At 43.5% G+C, this 24,418-nt stretch overlaps 1 protein-coding gene across 1 annotated transcript; it reads left to right on the forward strand.

Moving 5' to 3' along the window:
- Positions 1 to 7,766: 7,766 nt before the first annotated feature.
- Positions 7,767 to 17,576, forward strand: LOC308162818 (uncharacterized protein; the record flags this gene model as incomplete). Its single annotated transcript, XM_080536958.1, has 5 exons — positions 7,767 to 7,877; positions 8,047 to 8,232; positions 8,476 to 8,767; positions 15,973 to 15,994; positions 16,559 to 17,576. 5 exons carry the CDS (start codon positions 7,767 to 7,769, stop codon positions 17,574 to 17,576), a joined length of 1,629 nt encoding a protein of 542 aa, XP_080393084.1.
- Positions 17,577 to 24,418: the final 6,842 nt, after the last annotated feature.

Genomic DNA, 24,418 nt, shown 5'->3' on the forward strand with positions numbered 1-24,418 from the left:
AAAACTCTAAATAAATAAAATAGTACAGTAGGATGTCATGGGCATTGCACTCGGCGGGTGTGAGAGGTCGTGAGCTTAGAATTATAAGGGTCTATCTCCGTTTAGGGTAGTTCAGAGATATTGAGCGTCAAAGTTTTTACATTCCATTATGTTTTTGTGAGATGGAACCTTTGTATTTTATTAATTACTGACTCAAAAATGTCAACATTTAAAAAAAAAAAAACACACAGGCATTAATAAACACCTAATGGCTCAGATTATGTAAAAAAACTCAATTTTGACAAAAATGGAGATAGAACCTTATAATTCTAACGTCACGAGGTAGGATTGAGTAAAGTGACTGTGAACTTAAAGTTTAGGTAGTCCGTATACATGGGGTGTGCTTGGGGATGATAGTTAATTGTCTACAGTAGGCTTGTTTTAAGCCTGATCACCTGGGGGAAGTAGCTGTTGGTTAGCCTCTGAGTTTTGGCCCTGAGGCTCTGGAAGATACTTCATCTTTTGGACTGCAAAGGTTCAAACAGACTGTGGTTGGGGGTGGCTGGTATCTTTGATGATCCTCTGGACTTTGCTGACACACCGTTTGATGTATATATCCTGGATGGAGGGAAGCTCACTTCCACTGATGCGCTTGGCTATCCGTACCACCCTCTGTAGCGTTTTGAGGTTGAGGGCAGTGCAATTGCCGTGGATCCAGTCGAATAGGCCGGGGTTAAGGCCTAGGTCTCTGAGCTTGTTGTTGAGTCTGGAAGGGACAATGGTGTTGAATTCTGAACTGGAGTCTATGAACAGAATCCTCACATAGGAGAGTTCCTCTTGTCCAGGCGGAGGCAGAGAGGAGTGCAGTGGCAATGGTGTCGTCCGTGGACCTGTCACAGTCACAGACTTGGTGCCAGTTGTGTTGTATTTACTGTATCTTTCTGCCAGGGGATGATTTTTGTGATATCTGCAGACAACTTGAAGCCTTATAATAACCTTAAAAAGTATACAGAGTACATTGCATTCTCCCTGTTTTGCTATGTAGCTCTATTTGCCTTGGGTTTCATTGAGGGAGTCTTGAGAGAATAAAGCAGTACGAATTATTTATAAACGTCTGATGAATCACTTAACTCATTCATCACAATTTGAACAGTCGGTGTCTAGTTCAACAAGTTTAACTGTTTTGAGTGTATATTGTATTTGTAAATATAACCTTTGAAATATATCAATGTTCTATTGGTATAAGCTACATACTTGCTGTGGGGAACATGGCGCGTTCTGGCCTGCAGAGGGAGCTAGACTGCCATTGGAGGGGAATGATGGGTTGATTACGGACAGGTGTCAGTGATCAGGCTCGTTATGATGGGCTGATTACGGACAGGTGTCAGTGATCAGACTCATTGTTCCACTGGTCTATTTAACCTGTGTGTGTTTGTTCCCTCGGGAGATGAGTAGGGCAGGAAGTACCTGCCGCACGGAGACACGGAGAGACCGAGAGAGAGAGAGCCGCGGCGAGCCAGCACGAGACCCCGAAAGGGGGTGAGGTGCAGGGAGCCGGACGGACGGAGCGGGTCCCGAAAGGGAGGACTAGCGGGGCGAGAGCGAGGGCTCAGCCAAGGAGCGGAATAGCGGGGCGAGGGCGAGGGCTCAGCCAAGGAGCGGACTAGCGGGGCGAGAGCGAGGGCTCAGCCAAGGAGCGGAATAGCGGGGCGAGGGCGAGGGCTCAGCCAAGGAGCGGAATAGCGGGGCGAGAGCGAGGGCTCAGCCAAGGAGCGGAATAGCGGGGCGAGAGCGAGGGCTCTGCCAGCAGCGGACGGAGCGGGTCCCGAAAGGGAGAGACAGCGGGAGTGGGGGAAAGACTGGCTCAGCACGTCAGTGACGGTGCTGAGCAGTGTTGGACTAAATAAAACTATTATTCTGCACCATTCCTCTGTGTCAACCTCCCTCTGTGCCTAGAAACTGCTACACTTGCCTTGTATTATCTTACAGGAAGTGCACCTGTTGTTTTCATTGCTATACAAAGTTTTAGAGAGTGTGGCTGCATGCCTCGTTCATTTCTTCAGACATTATGATTTACCTTAACAATGATAATGTCCATGGTACATCGATTATGTAAACACTATGACAATATCCACGCAACCGAATACCCTAGGATTCTGGTCACAGAGGTTGACTAAAAGAAGACTTAAGATGCATGGCTACGTGTATGCTCTTTTCACTGTGCCACTGTCTCTCTTGGGCCTTTTCATGAACCTCTTCTATCTCTTCTGTATGTTGAAACTTGAGGAAGACGCAGACAGAGCTTTCCATCAACCTGTGAAGCTGATGTTCTTCTCAATCGTGGGGTACGGCATACTGATTGGAGTGTTTCAGTGTATAAAGATCTTCCGGAAACTCTTTGCTGAATCACTAACAGCCCTTTTATTCATGGGTTACTTGATGAGATTGGTTGTGTTGTCTTGCATGTCATCTTATGTGTGGCTCGGTATCTTCTACTACTCCAAGATCGTATAAAATGCAGAATTGAGGTGGCGGAGTTGTATATCATTTACCACGACAGATTTAACACCACTTTGGATAACTACACAGCCAACCTGTATCAACCTGTGGAAGTGCTGTCTTCCATAATACAATGGATCCAATTCATGCACATAATTATGTGACACATTCTAATGCTTCTTCATCCTCACGTCGGGATCCGATGTACCGGTAATGATCGGACTTTTCTTTGTGAATTATGTGAATACATTTCCGTGTTGTTGAAAACCAATGACACATCGCTAGTCAACTAACAGAGCTTGTTTTGTGAGCCTGCAATGTAAAGTAGTGTTATAGTTAACTAGGTAGCAGTGGGGATTGTTAGGATATATCTTTCTTTCAAAGGTTTTATTGTTCATTTTTCTAGCACCAGTTAGTTAGATATCTTATCAGTTTTCCTGTTTTAATAGGCACGTTATCAGTATGGTACCCTACACAAGACCAATTATAAGGCATTAGGGAGTTACTGTCTGTTTGGCCTTGAAGCCAGGTGCAGCAGGAAAACTCCTCTTCTCAGCTTTCACGTCAAACACAAGACAACACTCAATTCATAGTGTTAGAACATTCTAATGAAGGCCATTCAGTGATTACATCATAGTGACCAAAAGGGGAAGGACATCATGTAAAATCTGAAGAGAACAACCTTTCCTCTTAGACCGCCTCAGGGTTGGGTCCAGCTGATGCATCTCTGTACTCAACGTGTAATTTTCAATAGATATACCAATTGTGCATTAGAGAACTTCTCTCCTCTTTCTTGGGGCAGTCGACAAAAGAACCAGATCTGATTTTATTCGAACAGGATTACTCACTGAATCCATTGTCTTGCAGTATTTTGGCTTAACTAGCGAGTTTGTGTCTTCTCTTCTTCTTGTGTATTCTCAACAACGTTGAAACGTAGTTCCGTGTTTCCAAAGAAAAGTCTGAACATTTTGATTGGTTGCCGACATGCGGACCAAAATGATCAGACTGTGTCACATATTTTATCAACTTAGGGTTCAGCCAATCTCTTTTCAGACACAGAGCAGCTAAACTAAACAAATGGATTGTGTTGTTTAATGAAGCAAGGAATGTATTGTATTGCATGAGTATGATACCTATATACAGTACAGTCGACAATCGAGCAAACATTTGAGATAAATGATTTGAGCAATTCAACTTCCATGGTGTACCTTTAATTGAATGTTGTTGCTAATGTAGATTGTACTGATCTATCAAGGTACTGTAAAACCATTGCATTCAGTATTAATTAATCAATTAATATTTATTTGATCTAAACGGTCAATTAACTAGTCAGATATCCTGAGAGGGGATGCAACTGGTGAATGGAACACATCAGGGAGTATGCTGAAACTGAGTGAACTTATGTTTCTGTGATCTTATATTCAGACATACATTTGTATTCAACTCGTCTACAGCAGATGTATTGCGGCATTGCATTGCTAGATTAGTTATAAAGTATGGTGAACGTAGAAGGGGAAGAGAGGTGCTAAACTGGACACCGTACAGACTGTACATTTGAAACTAGTTTTCTCTCTTCTCTAATGCGCATCTTTAATGCACACGCACACACACGCATGCAAGCACACACACACGCACACATGCACACGCGCGTACACACGCGTACACACACACACACACATGCACACGCGCGTACACACACACACACACACACACACACACAAACACACACATGCTAAATTTGTATCCAATAGACCAGAAGGGGGATGAAATGAAGTGATTAGAATCACTTTCTCTGCTTATTCATCAGATTCAACACTTTGGGTAATGACTTCAGGGCCACCCAAAGCACCTCTGGGGGGACACTGTTCAGCCTACTGTTTTATTGTAGCAGAAAAACTTGGAGGCAAAGTTTTTAGAAAAACATTTTGGCTAATGAGCTACTGTATGGTCCAAATAACAGCTCCCAGAGAGGCCACTGTTTCACTGTAAACAAAGACTGTCTTGAATTGTGAGGTGATGTTGGGTTTTATCCAGTAAAACTATAGTTCAAGTCTCAAGTTTTTACGGTTTACCACATCTAGTAGATATAATAATATCATAGGAATAATATGTGCCATAATAAATAATGGACGAATAATTCAAGATATATAATATTATATATATATATATATATGTTACGGTACATCTGGGAATACGGTACATGTGGGAAAACTAGGGTTAGGGTTAGGTGCTATGTCGACTTGGTACATGCTGGCATGTCTAACCCTAACCCTAACCCTAACCGTAGCACCCTAGCACCTAACCCTAACCCTAGTTTTCCCACATGTACCGTATTCCCACATGTACCGTAACATATATATATATATATACTGTATATAATATAACAACAATTAAAGATACTGCCAGAATTGCAATATCTGAGCCTTTGTTGTTGCATGTTTTTAGTTTGTATGAAGGGATTGCAACATAATACTTGAGTTCTGTTGTGGTGGATATGGGTGATGCTATGGGTGATATGGGTGATGCTATGGGTCATATGGGTGATTTTTTCTATTCTACTCTACACTAACTAGGTAGAAGTGGGGATTACTCACTGAATCTATTGCATTGCAATATGTTGGCTTGACTAGCGAGTGTGTCATTGATTTTCAACAATGTTGAAATGTATTTAAGTTTTTCTGAATAAAAGTCTGAAAATGTTGTCGGTTGCCGACTTGTTCCCGACGTGATCCAGCTTTCACCAGCTGCTGTGTTGTTAGTTCCCTCATCTAAGGAGGATCTCAGCAATGTGTTAATTAAGCCTATATGTCTCTGAAGTATTCCTCTGCATGTGTGTGAAGAGGCACACAGATGTACTGTAAGTTGGAGTTGCACTGTCGTGATTAAGAAATGTTAGTGTTAGAAAGTTCTTAGGAAGAAGACAATAATAACTAATTATGGGAGTCTATGCTCACACTTCTACGGTTGTGAAGTATCAACATACTGTACAGTATGAGTCAGGAAAACATCTGGATCTTAACATAAGAATAGTGTTGATGAAAACCTGCCTCCCAGTCTGCACTGACACTTTCCTTTTCGGTTTGTTTGGCATGAGTTGTGGTTTTATCTGGCGTGGTTTTTATATGGAAAATATATTACAAGGAAATTGGAACAAGTTGACCAAGCATACTAAACTGAACTGAACAATGTTGAAAGTGCTGAGTTTGTTTAGCCCAAATGACTTGGAAGAGGAAGCGAAGGTGTGAAAGACCTTTATTTATTTGTGAGTGCTCGACAAACCATCCGTTTTGAAGATGGAGGACCACGTCTTTGTTGTACTGAAAGGACTCTTTTCTTTCTTTTCTTTCTCAGCTAGTGTGGTCAAACTGTGTTCTGTAACCTGTAACCTGTAACCTTGGCTCTGAGATATTCTCAGTTTAATAGTCTACATGTTGTAAATGTTACTCTGGTGTTTTACCCATACACCAAATGTGTGACTTTTGCCATCAGAAAATTGCTTGCCTATTTTTATTATTGTATCCAGCATCAACATTGTACCCAACAGTGGGAAGATCTTCACCTGGAAGAAGAAACATATCAACTGTAACTGTTATCCAACAGACCAGAGGGGGTGTTGATAGACACATCTCAGCCTTCAACTCCATAGCCTTTTTCATAATTATAATTATAGATGTACCATTAAAGACAATTAGCAATGAGTACATGAGAGATACTAATGGATCTGTTTAGCTCTGTATTCGTGTGTTCTGTGTGTTTCCTGTGTGTGCGTGCATGTACGTGGGTGAGTGTTTGTATGACGGTGGGTGTGAGTGTGCGTGTGAGTGTGTGTTTTAAAGGGGTCTGCCTGGACCTGCCTAGTCGTGGAACTAAGGCACATTATTGTTTTTAGTCATTACAATAAACACCCATCTCACTAATGGATAGGAACATTTCTCTGACACTCAACGCCTGAGCTGGGAGCACTCATGGGATGACTGAAAACAGCCTAAAAGCCGCAAGCCCGGTAAGCCCATGAATTGCAAGTAAATTCAAATCAGGTATGACTGTTACTGATACGGTAAGGTGTAGGCCACAGGAGATTGGTTGATGTTCACTGAAGATTCGACATGGTGCAGTATTGTGAGTAAGTTAGGATTGCATTTACGGTAATGATTTATAATCCCAAGGGTTTCAGTTAGTAGAACATAGATCTAGATCAATAGAACTAAGTGGCTGCAGCTCACTTTGGAATGGCAATAAAAAAAAACAGGGGACCATAGATATTCTCTGTTTAATACATGTTGTAAATAGGTTACTCTGGTGTTTTATGCATACACCAAAATGTGTGACTTTTACCATCTGAAAATTGCTTGCCTATTTTGATCTGTAAAATGGAGGGAGGTCCAGAGCTAATATATACTGGACTGGAGGAAAGGCTGCTATAGAACAAGTGGTACCAGCTGTTTTATTCTGTTTCATTGGAGGGTGTAGGCCTAATTGTTTTTCCACTTGGGTGTTTTAAAATCGCATCTGATTAGAGCTTGCAGCCATTAAAGCGCTGAAGATTGCAGGGCTATACATCAAGTTGAAGTTCAGGCTCATTGCATTGTTTATCATTTTCAACAGGTTCATTTGATTTAGAATAAAAACGACTTTTTACTGGAACTGGAAAAGGGGCTCAGTGATATTGAAGTGGGAAAGTAATTATACCTTGGGTCATAACTTCATATTCTGTCTGGTGTCAGAAAAGCGTATACATGTACTTATAGAGGCCAAGAAGGCAATAAGGATGGTTCTTGTTTATGGATGTATGTGTATACCTGTTATAGTGTTTGTGTGTGTGTGTGTGTGTGTGTGTGTGTGTGTGTGTGTGTGTGTGTGTGTGTGTGTGTGTGTGTGTGTGCGTGTGTCAAAAATAGTGCACATATAAAGTGTGCTTTTGTCAAAAGTCCTGAATATGGCAACAGTTTACATTTTACAACATTATTTGTCCAGTAGATGTTTAACTAACTGTCCAAACCTTACCCCCAACCCTAATCTGAACCCTAGCCCTAGCCCTAACTTTAACCTTTAACTAAATCTGACGGATGATCATAAGACATACTTATCAAGGGGTGCGCAATGTATTACAGGGTTTCTTCGTAGTCAAGAAAAACTTAATCTACGAGCGTGCCAAATTTAACATGTGCAAGCAGGGAGAATGCGAGATGGTGGACTAATTTGTGACTGCACTATATGCACTGGCGGAGCATTGTACATATGGAGTGCTACATGACGAGCTGATTCGTGACAGGCTTGTCGTTGGACTGATGGATAAGCGGCTGTCCGAACGCATGCAGCTGGACCCGGTCTTGACCCTGGAAAGAGGTGAAGAGGTGAAAAGACTGCAATCTTCTCTGCGAGGGGACACCAGGACAGAGGCGAGTGATGCTAAATCTGTAGACAGAGTGTTTAAAAGCAATAGCAAGAAATATGCTAAAAACAAACCTCAACAGGCTAACAGCTACCCAGCCAAGCCACACAGTGCCCAATACCCAGGGGGAAAATGTCCAGTGTCATAAATGCGGCAGCTCTCTGTCCCATCCACAGCGTGATTGCCCTGCTAATGAGGTGAAATGCCATTCATGTGGGAAGATGGGTCATTACAAGGATGTGTGTAAGTCGTCCAAATCTGTACATGAGGTTGAAGAGGACTATTCCTGCTCCTGTAAAGAAGATGAGGACTGTGTGTTCTTAGGCAGCATCACACCTGATAATGAGCCATGGATGGTCATGGTCAGCATAGACATCGATGACAGACGTGTGCCATTCAAAATAGACACAGGTGCTGATGTGTTACAGTGATGCCTCACACTGTTTTTCAAGAGATCTACAGAGACTTACCCTCCGGTAGTCAACTACTAAGCCACTGATGGGACCTGGGAGGAGTCCGCTAGATGTTGTGGGCGTCGCCGGGCTGAGGAGAGGAGAGAAAGAGGTGTTGGGACATGGGATTTTGGCAAATACCTCTGACTGAAGATTCGAGTGTGGAGACCAGTAGCCTACGTGTCGCGGTCTCTCACACAATCTGAGCAGAGATACGCGCAGGTTGAGAAGGAGGCCTTAGGCCTGACCTGGGCTTGCGAGAGGTTTCGTAACGTTCTCATCGGCAGACACTTCCAGCTAGAGACAGACCACAAGCCTCTCCCGAGTCTCCTGGGGTCTCAGCCGTTGGATGCTCTCCCTCCGCGGATTCTGCACTTCCAGATGCACCTGATGCGCTATTCCTACTCTATTGCTCATGTGCCAGGAAAGTGCCTGTGGACTGCCGGTATACTCTCAAGTGCTCCTGTGAAGAGGGGAGAGACACCGGACGAGAAGGAGTTATTTGAGAATACAAACATCTTGCGGCATTTGCAGCGTCCTACGGGTTTCGTCATGTCACGAGCAGCCTGAAATATCCTCAAAGTAATGGGGAAGCAGAACGCGCTGTCAAGACAGTAAAAGGTCTCCTGAAGAAGGCAGCCGACCCATACCGCGCTCTGCTGGCATACAGAGCCACCCCGTTGCATAACGGATACGGTCCAGCTCAACTTCTGATGGGGAGGAGACTCCGCACGACGGTGCCAACGCTTCCTGCTCTGCTGGTCCCTGCTCTTCCCGACCGTGAGGCGGTTGCACAAAGCTACAACCGGCGTCATCGTGCACAAAGTCTCGAGACGCTCACTCCCGGAAAGGAAGTGTGGGTCACAGATCAAAGTGCAACTGGAGTTGTGGTCAGCAGCCACCGCCACTCCGCGTTTGTATATCGCAGATGGACCTCATGGGACAGTAAGGCGAAACCGCCGCCATATCATCCCCATGGAGCCCTCACCGACGCAGAGTAGCGGTGGTGTTACTGAGCAACCTCTGGGATGTGTCCCAAAGCAGAGTTCGGCAGAACCAACAAAGCAGAATGTCCCAGAACCGCCAGCTACTCCTAGAACCAGGTCTGGGAGAGTCGTGGTGAAACCAACTAGGTTGGACTTGTAAGAGACAGAAGAAAAAAATGAGACATTTCTGAAAGAGAAGGAAGAAGTTGAAAAATATGTTTATGTTTAGGAGGAAGAGATGTGTTTCATGCTCTTTTATGTTCGTTTAGATTTAGAGGGTTCAGAAAGATAAATGCTGTGTTTAATATAGCCTATGGTTTATATAGGTTTTTTAGTAGAATTGTTTATTTGATCAGGTTCAGATCAGACCTTTTAGATAGAAGCTGAATAATCCTCTACGGTCTGATGAATCAATGGCAGTCTACCCATTGATTCTAGAAAGAGAGATTTGGTGTTATTGTTAATGTGTGTGCGTTAATATGACACAGAGTACAGGCCACCGTAGTGACATCAGGGTCAGGTAGGCTAGGTTAGAACCGGACAATAACAGACCTGTATGGTAGAGCTACGGAGCTAGATAAATAAAGTACTGAGGACTCACGTGTGACAATCGAGACTAGTTTAGATCATTTGCGATAATTTCAGCTTGAGTTCCGTTCCATGAATGTGGCTCAAATAATTCTCAATCCCTCAGAACAAACCTGGTAGCGACCAGGTTGACGGTCTGGTTTAAGTAAGAAGTGTCAAAAATTTCTCACAGGCGAAAACTAAATCCCGAACGACAGTTCCGTCAAGTGTCTTTTGGGAAATATTTGTTTACACCTTTTACGAGATAGATAGATAGTTTGATAGTGTGCTAGATAGATAGATAGGTTGATAGTGTGCTAGACAGACAGACAGACAGATAGAGTGATAGATAGATAGTGTGATTGATAGATAGACAGACAGACAGACAGACAGATAAAGTGATAGATAGCATTATCTTCAACCCTTACCCTTACCTCTACACTAATCTTAAACCTAACCCTAACAATCTGTTGGATATCAGCGAGAGTTGCAGTTGATCGTTTGTTGATAGTTTGAGGAACTCCAGATCATCGATAGAGGACTGTCCAAATAAAGTGTGACCCTGAAAACCTACAGTATTAGTAGGACCTCAAGTACACTATGTGAACCCCTCCACATAAGTATCGTTGCCTCCCCTGGTGCAAATGGGACAGAGTGACAGAATGACATCTGTCGTCATTGGAGGGGGGCAGACCTCCACTCTCATCTCAGGTATTTTTAGACATAGAGACGAACCCTGTGCCAGCTAGAACAGAGAGAATTACCTACCGTAAGCATGTTCTGCCTCTGTCTCTCTCTTTCTCTCTCTCCCTCTCTCTCTCTCTCTCCCCCTCCTAATCCCTCTCTTGTGGGTAGAAACATCTGGGTTCAGAGGTTTGGACTTGTTTAATTCAATACCAACAGTGATTCATTTCCCATTGTTCCTGTTCCTGTTCCAAGAACTTGGCGCATTTAAATTAAAAGTGATTCATATCCTTTTCTCCAAGTTTAGACATGTTTATACAAGTGCTGAGCCATTTCCATTCCTCTATGTTTCTCATTGGTCAGCAATCAATAGGGAAAGGTCATTTTTGAATACAGAAATAAATTACACGAGCAAAGCTTTTTATAAGGTGCATAAAAAGAGACAAGCGGCTTTAAAGCAGAATAGGGTCGGCTGACATGATCAACATCCATAGCTGTGACTGTGTAGAGTACATCGCAGTCTCTCGTCCCTTATTTGCTTTATTGATCGCTGATACACTGCATGTTCGACCCAATGTCTCTGTAATGTCAAAGCTATCAGTTTGAAAATGTTGCCTTTCTCTCATATTTCAACATAAGCGGTGCAATGCATGGTAATCTATCAGTATAGATGTTTCAATGAAATGCAGCAATGGTACATCATACAGCTCTTGAATCTCTTATTGATTCCCTATACTTATGCATTTCCGCTCAATCCTTGACATCAGATAGATGACAGACAACATCTCTGAAAGAATTGAGTAGTCCATCAAACAGAGGTTTTCATAGGTGTAGACATCCATATACTGTGTATCAATCATATCACAGATTGGCATGACAAATCTATAGCATAGATATCTAAATGCTACTAAATGGCATGCCAATTCCCCTACCACCAGGATGAGTTAATGTCTTATAGCCGCCTCACACAGTATCACTGAATGTGATTCCCCAGTCACATATTATCACCAGGATGATAATTCCTCTTTTCACAACATGTAAATGTCATCGCTGTAGCGTGTCAATCACTCTACTGAGAGCCTCTGTTCCACAGGAAGCATGAGAGCACTCTCTCTCTCTCTCTCTCTCTCTCTCTCTCTCTCTCTCTCTCTCTCAGCTCGGCTCTCCTTTCATTCCCGAGGTGTGTCCAATGGTGAGGCGTGCACTTTTAAAAACGTCCCTCTAAAGTCCTTGAACAAATGAGGAGTGAGCTTTAGATCCTGCCTCGTTGAAGAGCTCAGATGAGAAAGGAAATGAAAAAATCCACCCACAGCCCCCCAATTACCCAGAAGAAAGAGAGTTTATCGTCATTCATCTCATGCTGTTATTGCACCACAGGCTAATAAGAGAGGGAGCAACGGCAAGGTAAAAGATAAGGAAATAAGAGGGAAATTGTATTTGCCATACGCAATAATTCATATCAGTCACATACAGTACTGTAGATAATAATGGAAAAGTTCCATTCCTCTTCATCGTTGTCACCTCCAGATTGATCTAGAAGTTGGGGAATGCATATTCGGTCTGTATATTTAGAAGGTTGTGTGTTTGGTTAACAATAGATCATTAAGATTAAGTTTTTGAGACCTAGAAGCCTGCTAGAAGACTACTACATTTACATCAGAAAGGAACACGTTATGCTCTGTAAGATAATACCATTTCAAACAATCCAGGTGAGGACAATGGAAACATTCTGCACCATTTATTTTAAACAAGCGTAACCCTGCATACTGTACCTTTGTCCCCGTTCGCAGTAATGATATGGTAGAACATGAATCTGATAGAAAAGTATGCTATGATACCTCCCAACACATTTTCATTCATTGTCACACTACTTCTGAGAAAAAGCGAGAGAAAAAAAGACACTCTATTGATTAGTAATCCTTTGAACATGTCACAATGCCCTGAATTCTTGTCTGAATAGAGACCAAAGAGACTGAGAGCATTGTTGTATCCACTATGAGACTCTACTTCAACATGGGGCTCGTTCGCTTTTTCGATTCTGTGTTTTACACAAAGGAACCGCTGCAATTATTAATAATATTCCACCCTACACACATATCCAAACCTCTCTGCCCTACTAGCTCCACTACACAACTCTGTATTGAGCCTGTCCTGGTCTCTCCTACCAGATGAATCTCTACACTGATAAAAGGGGGAGCGAAAACAAGTGTGATTAATGCATAGATACCAAAAAAGAGAGAGAGAGAGAGAGAGAGAGAGAATGTGTGCGTGCGTGCGTGTGAGAGAGAGAGGTGTTGTAACTCTTAATCATTTATGGTGCTGTTTCACTTGCATTGACACAAGATGCGGCCCACAGATGCACATCTAAATCATTGATTTCCGTGAAAGAGTAGACTGCAATGGTAAATAAATGGACTTCATAAAACTTTGCAAGGTTGGACATCGAGATCATATCTGACAGAAAAGAGGCACAACGGCTCGTTATATTCTGAGAGGCAAGACTGCTGTAGGCAGCATCCGTCCAAGCCAGGTGTTAGAGCAAACCCGGAGAAGGCCAAATAGATGGCATGGGATGCCAGAGGTATATCTCGATGTCATCGTTCTCTAATAATCAATCCCTATCTGTTTAAAGGTTTAAGGTTAGGTATACCTCTGTGCTCCTATCTGCAGGTGTTATTGATGTATGTCCCGGCCTTGTCTTACTGGTAGCTAGCAAGCAGACTCACTATTGATGTCAATATCACTCCCACACTCTCTCTCTCTCTCTCTCTCTCTCTCTCTCTCTCTCTCTCTCTCTCTCTCTCTCTCTCTCTCTCTCTCTCTCTCTCTCTCTCTCTCTCTCTCTCTCTCTCTCTCTCTCTCTATCTCATAACTATGTAGGCCTATACTGTACTCCTGTGTGCATCCTCAGGCTGTATGACTCCTCTGCTTATGAATACAAGGTATATTATTAGTATGAGATGAAGTGAAATCTAACTTTTACAAACAACCACCAAACTTGTGGCTGTGTGGCAAATAAAAGGATATTGTATCTCTTGAAATCTCTTAAGCCGCGACGGATTCAAGAAGGGAGTCAATAAGTAGTCAGTAGCAGCTCTCAAGTCTCATTTCATGTTGAAAATCGATGTGAAACATGATCTGGCACCTACTGTAATATATGTCATGGAAATGGTGACAGTGGGCCAGGAGAGACATATCACTCACATGGTCCAACATCTAAAAGCCCTGGTTGGACAGATGATCAATAAAACTCTTATATGACCTGCCAAATGATATGACAGAGAGCACGGCAACCATGTCAAACCGCAACCACTGGAAACCACATACAAGAATGTCCTCGAAGTAGCCATATGCTGAAGAAAACACTCCGCTCTTCATATTTGATAACAAATTAATAATCCATTATATTGACATAGTACCGTCTCTTTATTTCTCAAAGCTCTTGAGATTGTATTTGTACTAACCAATAGCATCCCTTTTACTGTTGTCATTCCACAATGTGCATTGACTAAGTTTGTTCTAATCCAAGATATCTTCTCCCCCTTCAAGATGAATGCATCTGAGGAGGCAGTGCATTGCATAACAATGTTGCTACTCTTAAGTGCTATTTGTACTGATCATCATATTGTCATAAAAGCAAGGTCTAGATCGGGTTACACTAGCCTTCTCAATAGCGCTTCTAGATCTAGTGCATGTAGCAATGCTGCCATCTGGTGGCCACTTTAAATAAGTGAGACCCATCCAGGAAGCCAACACCACAATCTAAATTGGAAAGAAGAATGTGTACATGTAAAGACTAAAACAAGATAGGACAGTATAATTGGATAGAGAGGTACTGAAATGAATTAGTTATTCAATATATTGTATCTGTGTTGACAACATGGAGCATGGCGGTGTTATCAACACGGATGGTTGTCGCCTGGTTGGTCTCCCTGGCAGAGTATCTGGTTTGATATTCCACACCCATTCCAAACTCCCTCGGTGTTTCTCCCCGGCTCACGAGAGCTGAGTAATGAGCCTCAGCTTCCAGTAATGTTTCCCCAGCCTGAGAGCACGGTGGCTATGGGGCATCAACACATCTTTATGGAATACATGGACTGAACCTGAACTGGACTCTCTCATCCTCCAGGGGTGAATCGTCTTGTTTTGTGTTGAGTTTAAATAATAATAATAACTTACATTTATATAGCTCCTTTCACAGACCCAAGGTCGCTTTACAAGGGAATGGGACAAACAGAACAGAGCCAGAGAGACAAAAACAAGAAACAGTGAAACAGCTACTAAAGGTTGAATGCAATGGTGACAAGGTGGGTTTTAAGGGCAGCTTTGAATATGTCCAGGGTTGGAGAGTCTCGGATATCCTTGGGTAGAGAGTTCCAGAGGGTGGGGGCTGCCACACTGAAGGCTTAGAGGACCTCAGAGTTCTGGATGGGGTGTAGTGGTGGAGGAGATGGGAGAGGTATTGGGGGGCCAGGCCTTGGAGGGATTTGTAGGTGAGCAGGAGGAGTTTGAATGTGATACGGTGTTTGATTTGATTGATTGATTGATTGATTGAAAACCTTTATTGTCCCCAATGGGGAAATTTTGTTGTCAAACAGCTCAGTTAGGGCAGAAAACATTCAGTACAGAAAACAGAAAAACATTCAATAAAAAAACATAAAACAGTGCAGGCTCAATAAGTAAAAAGTTCCAAAAGTTCCATCTCCAGGTCTCCCCCACCCTGCAGGGCCTGGTTGTAGAGTCGGAGTGCAGCTGGAATAAAGGACTGTCCAAATCTTTTTGTACTTTGACGGGGGAGAACAAATCTGTGGCTGAACTTGCTCCTCATCCCTGCCAGCTCGCAGTACATCGGGTGGGAGGGATTGGCCAGCATGACCGGGAGCCAGTGCAGACGGGCGAGGATGTGGGTGATGTGCTGCTAGGGCTTGGTGCGGGCGAGAACCATGTTGTGTTTTAAATGAGTGTGGGCTATGGTCATGGTTTAACGGAAAGGAGGGAATGTCTGCAACACTGGAGCTGCTCCAACCGTGATTTATTGACACCAAACACAGATAAAAAAGACCCTCGCTAGGTCTTTCTTTGTTCTTTTGACCTCTATAGTAATTGTCAACTCGTAGTCAGTCCACACACTCTTAAGTCTATTGATCCAGGCGTGTACCCCACTGCTACCCAGATGATGACTTTATAAGTTTAATCTAACACGAGTGATGCATTGTGATGTGTCACGTATATCATCTGTCTGTTATCAGCCTGGTTGTAAGCCCCACCGTAGGAGTGTTGTTTTCCGATATGGTGCCAACGCTCTCTGTCTCTCCGGTGCTGTGTGACCGCAGAGGGAACTCAGCGCTTTTCCCTCGCCATGCACTGAATTATTCACACTTTCATTGTTAGAGCGTCCCTCACCTGTCAACAGGTGAGCCAGAGGAGCAGAGGCGGTGGGTGGGGGTCAGCCGACCCCTCTTTCAGAGGCTGACAGACGTCTGGCCTCACCTCTCTGGTTTGTCTGTAAGTCTGTCTGCAGTCTGGGCTCGTAGCAGACAGATGCTGCATGGCCAGGCATAAGGATTATAGCTGAGGTTTACACTTACTACAGGTAAGGGCTGAGATACTTCAATTGCTCTTTTCATTCATAAATAGTAATTGTTGCTGTGGCAACTGTCATTTGAAAATAGTTATATTGACCATCGGATGCATGACAATCGCTGGCTTTGTAAATAATGTGCTTTTCATAACACTTATTGCTGTTGGAGGCAGTGTCCATGGGATGTTACACAACGACAATTTGGCATTTAAATATGTTGGCAATCCATTGTGAGTGTGACAGTGTGTTGGACTAATTAAACATTGAATATAGCTGAACACTTGATAATGTCTTGTGGAATAATGGACTTCATGCCATACACTGTATGATATGATAGGATTTGTATTTCTTTCAGGGACATGATGACCTCACTCAATTGGTTGCCTCTCCTCCTGTATGTTATTATTTCTTCATTTAGAGCAGTTAGAGCTTGCAATGAGCGCTGTGACTGTCTCACAGATATAAACTATGTCAACTGCTCCGGTTGGAACTTTACCTCCCCTGTCGATGCTCTTCCCCAAACCACAGAGTACTTAGACCAGTCCAGAAACCTCTTGACAGCCCTCCCTGTGGGCTCCTTTGGGACACTGTGGAGCCTGAGGGTACTGCTATTGAAAGGCAACAACATTAGCTCCATAGCCGACGGAGCTTTCCTCCACCTCCAGGGTCTCCAGAGACTGGACCTGAGCGGTAACCGTGTTGCTGTCCTGGGGGTAGGCTTCTCCCTGGGTCTGGACTCTCTCAACGAGCTCCTCCTGGCCCACAACTACCTCACAGTCCTGGAGAGCGGAACATTCCAGAACCTGGACAACCTCCAGAAGCTCGACCTCAGCTCCAACTTCATCAGCGTGGTCAGACCCAGAGCGTTGGGCACCATGACTGCCCTGCGTCACCTCCAACTGGAGGGGAATCGCCTCACTTCCCTGGACTCGGGCCTCTTCTCCACCCTGCGCTCTCTGGAGCTGCTGGGGCTCCGGGGGAACCGGGTCAACTCCACCCAGCTGGGGGTCTTCACCCCGCTGGCCAGCCTGGCCGTGCTGGACTTGGCACACAACCGCCTCAGCACCTTGCGCTTCAGGACCCTGCTAAGCATCCGCACCGCTGCGACTCACGTCCTCCTGGAGGGGAACCCCTGGACCTGCGACTGTGACCTGCAGAGGGTGTTTACGAGGCTGGCCAGCGTCCAGAGGCTCTTCCTGGACGATTACTCCGAACTGAAATGCAGCGAGCCGGCCGAGCTGAAGGGCAGGTCGATGAGGGAAGTGGCGGCGAAGCTGTGTATCGGGGAGACGGTGACCGTGCTGATTCTGACTGTAACCGTGGTGATCACTGTGGTGGCCTCCATTATCGCGGCAGAGAGGACCAAGAGAAATAACGCTGGGAAGGATTGGACGAGACAGGAGAGTGTGGGGATGGAGTCCTACTGTGACAATTAGGGTTGTCCCTTTGAAACGGAAGCACAATTAAAGGTTTATCACAACAGCGTGTATGACTTGATGAACTCTATGAATCGTGAACAGAATGTATCCGATTTTTGTGTATAGATGATCCAGGAATGCCTGAACGTGGTGAGCTCTCTTCAGGTTTTTTGAGTAAATTATAGTATAGTGAGTTCTACTTAGGGGTAATCAGGGTTAATTCATTTAATGAGTTAATTAATTAGGGTAATCCCCCTTTTAAGACAAAGGAAATGGGACAGACTGAAGTTTACAGGCGTTTTAGGGGCCATAGTTATGATGATGACATGGCCACCATTAGCGGTTGTATGAATACCCCACTGTACAACATATGGCCTCATTGTAAGGCAATAATTGACCATGCCGTGGAAGAGGAGGGCAACATGAAATAATCATGTTTTGGATGACAAAACATGAGACGTAACAAACTAGAGTCATGCATATTTTATGCGATTTCCTCCATTCATAACACATAATGGCTCTTAACAACCGCTTTTTCAAGTTCATAAAAGCTATAAATGCACATATAAACACATTACACCCACAGAGGACATGCATGGATCGAAACAGTTACAACACACACAAAAAAAATGTTTTAGCATTCTATTTGTTTTATGGCCTTTCTCCCTCACCCTGGCACTTATTTTAATGGTGTTCTGATTAGAATGGGTGTTCATCATGTGAATAATTTATCTCGCTGCACTCCAGGGTACATGTTTTATCATCATGCCCCATATTGCTGTTACCAAGTCGTAGATGGCTGCAGTCCAACATGGCTCCCAGCTCTACATTACCTCTCGCAGTGTGGGCTAATTAGATTAATCCAGAGGTCATTAGTCTTCACAGTGATTGATTCAGGTGGTTTCCAGTGATGGAATAACACTAAGTGAAAAGAGAAAGGGTAGATGGGAAAATATTTAAAATGGATGGCATTTGACATTCTATTTATTAAATAAACCAGGCCTCATATTGTACTTGTGTAATAACACCGACCGCTTGACTCCATTACTACGTAGTTGCAAAGCAATTAGGCATGTATTATGTAACAGTATATTAATCCTAATGTTTATTATCTGGGGTTATTACACAGGAATAGGGGCAAGTTAACGGGTAAGTGGGTGATATGTCAAAAACATATCAAGCTGGATAGAATGACCCTTTCGACATCCGAGGCTAATTGAACAACTCTCAGAGTGGGTGTAGTATGTTTGTGCTCGCAGTAGAGGGCACTAGAGAGTAATCAACCAGAAAAAAATTGTTTCCCCCCCAATCGCCCTCAGCAGAAACATAGAGCACTAGCACACTGCAAGTAACTTCCACAAGAGGGGGGTAGAAGATAAAGTTTGAGAGACATACTGTAGTTGCCATAGCCTTGCTTACAGTTCTTATGGGAACCTCTAATGAAGCATATGTGGCTTTTCCAGGCTTACAGGTCTTCAAATACCATGTTCTACTCCATTGTCTCATGTCAAATAGTACGTCTCTGTCTGCACTGAGCATCGCGTAGACGATAACTGTACACCAAATCCCAGTAATACTTCCTCCACTTCCTCTAAGAGTGGCTGCCTTGGAATTAGAGGGAGGATCCTGATCAGGTGACTTCTCAGTGTCTGACTGTAATACAACCTGGCGCGACGCAGACACCCAATTTGAATACATCCATCCAGGTATCATCAGCCACTCTACCAGTGGTGGTCTAGTGGTAGTGGTGGTCTAGTGGATAATGAGTTGGACTTGTGATCGGAAGGTTGTGAGTTCAAATCCCGCCTGAAACCACACCACTACTAGTGTGCCCTTGAGTAAGGCACTTAGCCCTCAGTTACTCCAGGGGGAATGTCCCTGTAATTCATAATTGTAATTCATAATTGTAGCGTCTGCTAAATGGCTAAATTAATTATTTAATTATTAATTAATTAAATTACCAAGATGATGTCCCACCCACAATATAAACAACAGCAACTAAACAACAACACCAACAACATCATCAGTCTGCATCGACAACAGCTAAGTCCAGATAAGACACCAGCCTATTCAAAGAGTCTTGGCAACCCCCCGTCCTTGTCCCCTATTCTATAAGAGGTGTGTCAGGATGACTGATCATGGAAATACTACAGTATGTCAGAGGATGGAAGTTAATAAAAAGGGTGCCGTTCATCTCTGAGATTAAGATTAAACAAAGACAGCAGAAATCACAGCGGAAGTTGCTCGACATCAGTCGTGTGTTATGCGATATGTAGTAGAAGACAAATGATTAGTGACAAAGCACTGTGCAAGATTTCAGAATTCATCAGTATCACTGTATATTATTTACTCTGTGTTGTATTTCATATTATGGTAACTGGTTTAATCTCTGAAAGCGTTGTGAAATAGCTCAACATTTAATGCACTTCCCTGGCACTTCAAATGTCTCCTTTGCCTCTCCCCAGGTCACACGGAACAGTGGAAAAGTCTGACTCAACAAATGACTTCAATCAGAATAAAATGGTGGCGTGTGGCCAACAGAAAACCGCAAAACCGTTAAGGAGCCTGTTGGTTTTTCCATTGGTTTCCCTAAAATCCATATTAAGTCCACTTAAGCAATTCACTGTGATTTATTTGGCTTAAAGAGAACTCTCACTCTTGTGTTAGTTTAATGGACAAGCACCCTACTCAGCAGAATTCAACATAGTACACTGAGTGTCTATGTGGGACTCATTTTGCTTGCCTTATCGGGTCCCAGAGGGCCCAAATCAAATAGTGGGGAAAAAGCAACACCCTAGAACCTATAATTCCTTCATGGCATTTTACCCATCCAGAGCCAGCTTGCCAACAAAGCACTAACTCTAGATGTGAGGTGGGCAATGCCAATAATTCACAGAAATGGCATGGCCTCTATAAAGCATTGACCTGAAGGGTAGCACAAGGATCTTCTCTGCTCCTTTAGCTTCTGTGACTAGTGAAGGATAGTAACGTTGGTACATAAGCAAGCACACACATTTTGGCAAACACATTTCTCTCTCACACACCTTACAGAAAGACGACCAGTATGGGCTGGAAGTGATTGGTACTGCAGTAAAAGTAGCCTATGTCTGACTGACCTTTCACTGAGAAGACACATTGATACCATCATTTGAAAAGACACAACAAACGGAGAAGTGTTGTTGGAATTACACAGAATTACATTGTATTGTATTCATTTCACCTTTATTTATACAAGAGAGACACACTGAGACCAAGGCCTCGTTTGCAGGTGCACCCTGTCCACAATATTTACACAATAACAAAACAACACATAAAAATACAGCACAGTTAAATACAGAAATATATATATGTTACGGTACATGTGGGAATACGGTACATGTGGGAAAACTAGGGTTAGGGTTAGGTGCTAGGGTGACTTGGTACATTCTGGCATGTCTAACCCTAACCCTAACCCTAACCTTAAGCCTAACCCTAACCCTACCCCAAACCCTAACCCTAACCTTAACCCTAGCATCCTAGCACCTAACCCTAACCCTAGTTTTCCCACATGTACCGTATTCCCACATGTACCGTAACATATATACTGTATATACACACACTCACATATATACATACCTTATATACCTTATACCTTATATATACATACCTTCACCAAGGAGGTCCTCAAGTAACACCATAAATTGGGTCTGTGGCACCAGAACATCCAACGGAAATGTTTCCAGCACTGAGGTGCACCCTAACTAAAAGCATACCCAATTCGATGGAGACCCGAGGAACCTCAAGAGTCAACCATCTCTGAGCATGAGTGAGATCATTTATGTTCTTGAATTTCAATAATGAGGTTAGGTAAGCCGGGAGTTTATGCAGTAGGGCTTTATACACAAAAAGGGAGTAATCAAGAGATAATCAGGACTTTAAAGGGATCCATCAAACCTGTTCATAAAGTATGCAATGATGAGTATTACTACTATCACCTGTGACAAAGCCATGGTAGGTGCTGTGGCAGGTGGCATCCAAAGGTCTAAGAGTAGTGGCTGCTGTATTTTGGTAGATGATATCACCATAATCAAGCACTGGCAAAGAGGTTGATGCAATATTGAGGTTGCTCAATATATGCATGGCATTATTATGTAGTATAGTATTACAAAATGCAGTGTGCCATGGTCCAATCCTGAGGTCATCATGTCTGTCACCTTAATCACTCTAAATAATAATAATAATACAATTTATTTGTAAAAGCACTTTACATAAGGAATCTCAAAGTGCTACAATTAAAAACAAGAAGATAAAACAAAAATAAATTTCAATTAAAAGGCCAAAAAAAGGCTCTATTAAAAAGGTAGGTTTTAAGGCCTCGTTTAAAAGCATCCACAGACTGTGGTGCCCTTAGGTGGTCAGGGAGAGCATTCCACAGCCTGGGAGCAGCCGAGCAGAAGGCCCGATCTCCCATGGTGCGGAGCTTGGTCCTGGGGGTCTTGAGGAGGTTGGTGGCAGTAGAACGGAGGGTGCGTGAGGAGGTCTGAGGGGTATGGTGGAGTTCCTTGAGGTAGGGGGGGGGGGGGCAGTTCCATGAATGCACTGGTGGGTGAGGAGGGGGACCTTAAATTCAATTCTGGGGGAGACGGGGAGCCAGTGAAGTGATTTGAGGATGGGGGTGATGTGATCATATGTGCGCACTGTCATCAGGATCCTAGCAGCGCTGTTCTGGATGTATTGGAGTTTCTGGAGGCAGCTGCTAGGAATCCCGATGAGGAGTGCGTTGCAGTAGTCCAGTCTGGAGGAGACAAAGGCGTGGACGAGCTTCTCTGCATCCGCCAGAGTGAGTGCGGGACGGAGTTTGGCGATGTTCCTCAGGTGAAAGAAGGCTGTCTTGCATATGTGTTTGATGTGGGTTTCGTAGGTGAGGTGAGGGTCCATTTTGACGCCCAGGTTGGTGACAGATGTAACACCTCACCCCCCCTCCCTTTCTCTCTCTCGCTCTCTCTCTCTATCTCTCCATGGGAATCCTCTTAGTAAATCTGGCTGGCAATCTGACACTCCTATTACACTAAGCTATCTATGCTGTCACTGTCACTTTCACTGTCAGAGCAGCAGGATGGCTCTCTTGTGGCAATGATGGTGTTGGTTGGATTCTTTCTCCACCTGGCTTGAGAGACCAAACTGACGATTTAACAAGACTGTTTGTGCCAATGTAGTATACAGTATGTAGGTGTTTGTTGTTGGTTGTTTGTTTTGTTTTGATTGTGGACTGTTGGACAATATCATTTCAGGATTTAGGATCAGGTTTTGTCAATGATCATTACAATACCGTATGTTGCTTAAAGTTCTAAAAAACGTTCCTATGGTTCTAATGACTATGTTTAATCAGTGGCAATCAGGGAATGAGATAAAAATCTAAATATTTAATTTAAGAATTGTGCATGCATGTAGAAACACAACAGCTAATGTTGCTCCAAGTCCATATCAGACCATTATATTATTATTATGTTGTTGTTTTTTGGAAAGTCAAACTGAAGGTGGTCAGAGGTGGAAGAATTCCAACAAACGTGCATCCTGCTCCTTTAATATTGACACTCAATGGCAATATCAAGGGGACTGGCCTAAACTATGTTAAATGAGTGTTCAGGCCATAATAGTAATACTAATTTGAAGAATCCACATTTGGATTCTAGTAGAACTGTTACCATAGCAATCCAATTCGCCCCTTTCACCTTTAGATCTGCACAAAACATGATGGCAAGCCGCTCATTCGACTTCTGGACAGTAGTGTGTCCCAACTGATCGAGACAGGCTAACAGCGAAGAGCGAACAAAGGGTGAAGACAAGAACTTCAAAGCATTCAAACAACGAACCCCTTTCATTCTAGCCAAGATGAGGTCTGGGGTCTGGGCTCTATTTCTGGAACATTCTATTGTCAGACACTGTCAATGGGAAAATGTTACACCCCAGAAGCCACATTCAGCAGCCTCAGCGGAAGGGACATCAAACCACAGGCTGAATATCGACTGGTTAGGCCCCTGGCTCCTGCGGCTGTAGCTATAGCAGACGAGGTAGTTGTTACAGGCTGTTCTGCCTCAGTGGGCTAACATTTCTCATCTGAAAGGGCCTTTCCTCAGCAAGTCCAAGCACTGAGGAGAGGAATAAAGTTTGAATGTCCTTGCGTTCAATGGCTGAAAGTGCTATTGTTAAAGGAGGTATTGTACATAACTCTTCAGGAAAATTTGGCCATTCCCTTTAGACAAACGAAAATGTACTCATAGTTCCCAACCTAAAGTCGGGTGTCCATAAGTTCTTGGCCTATCCCCTTTTCTTCCAATAAGATTGCTCACAATGCACTTTATTTAGTTGTGTGCATTCATTGATTGGGAAATCAGTAAAACTCATTCGGCAAAAAGGAAACATATTCAATATCCTGCCACTGCAGATGTCCACCTGATCTATTACCCCAATCTCCCAGCTCCCATTTAGTAAACAATCACCTCTGGCCCCATTCCACACACTAACTAAAAGCATTCCAAAAGAGTCCCTAATGCCGGTCACTTTATCTCGCTCCTCAGTGGTTACGATAGAGTGACTGTCTCAGTCGGGTGACATTCAAATGTGTCTCTCTTTTCTTTGTTGGGGGCTCACGGCGTGACTAACTCCATCAAGCTCTGGAAGAGAGAGAAGAAGGCCCCAACACAGCGAGGATCATAATAATTGGATGCGCACAGAGCCAATCTGTTGGCAGATGATTGGGAATGTCATTAGCCCCTCTGGTTCTATCACCCAGGCAGGCGGGAATCCTTCAGGCTGAAGTGTTTGTGGTGGAACCGAAGAGAAATATTGTAAATCAGTGAAGCTAAACAGCAACAGAGGGT

This window comes from Nansenia antarctica (assembly GCF_963989245.1).
Source record: "Nansenia antarctica genome assembly, chromosome: 7".
NCBI lineage: Eukaryota > Metazoa > Chordata > Actinopteri > Argentiniformes > Microstomatidae > Nansenia > Nansenia antarctica.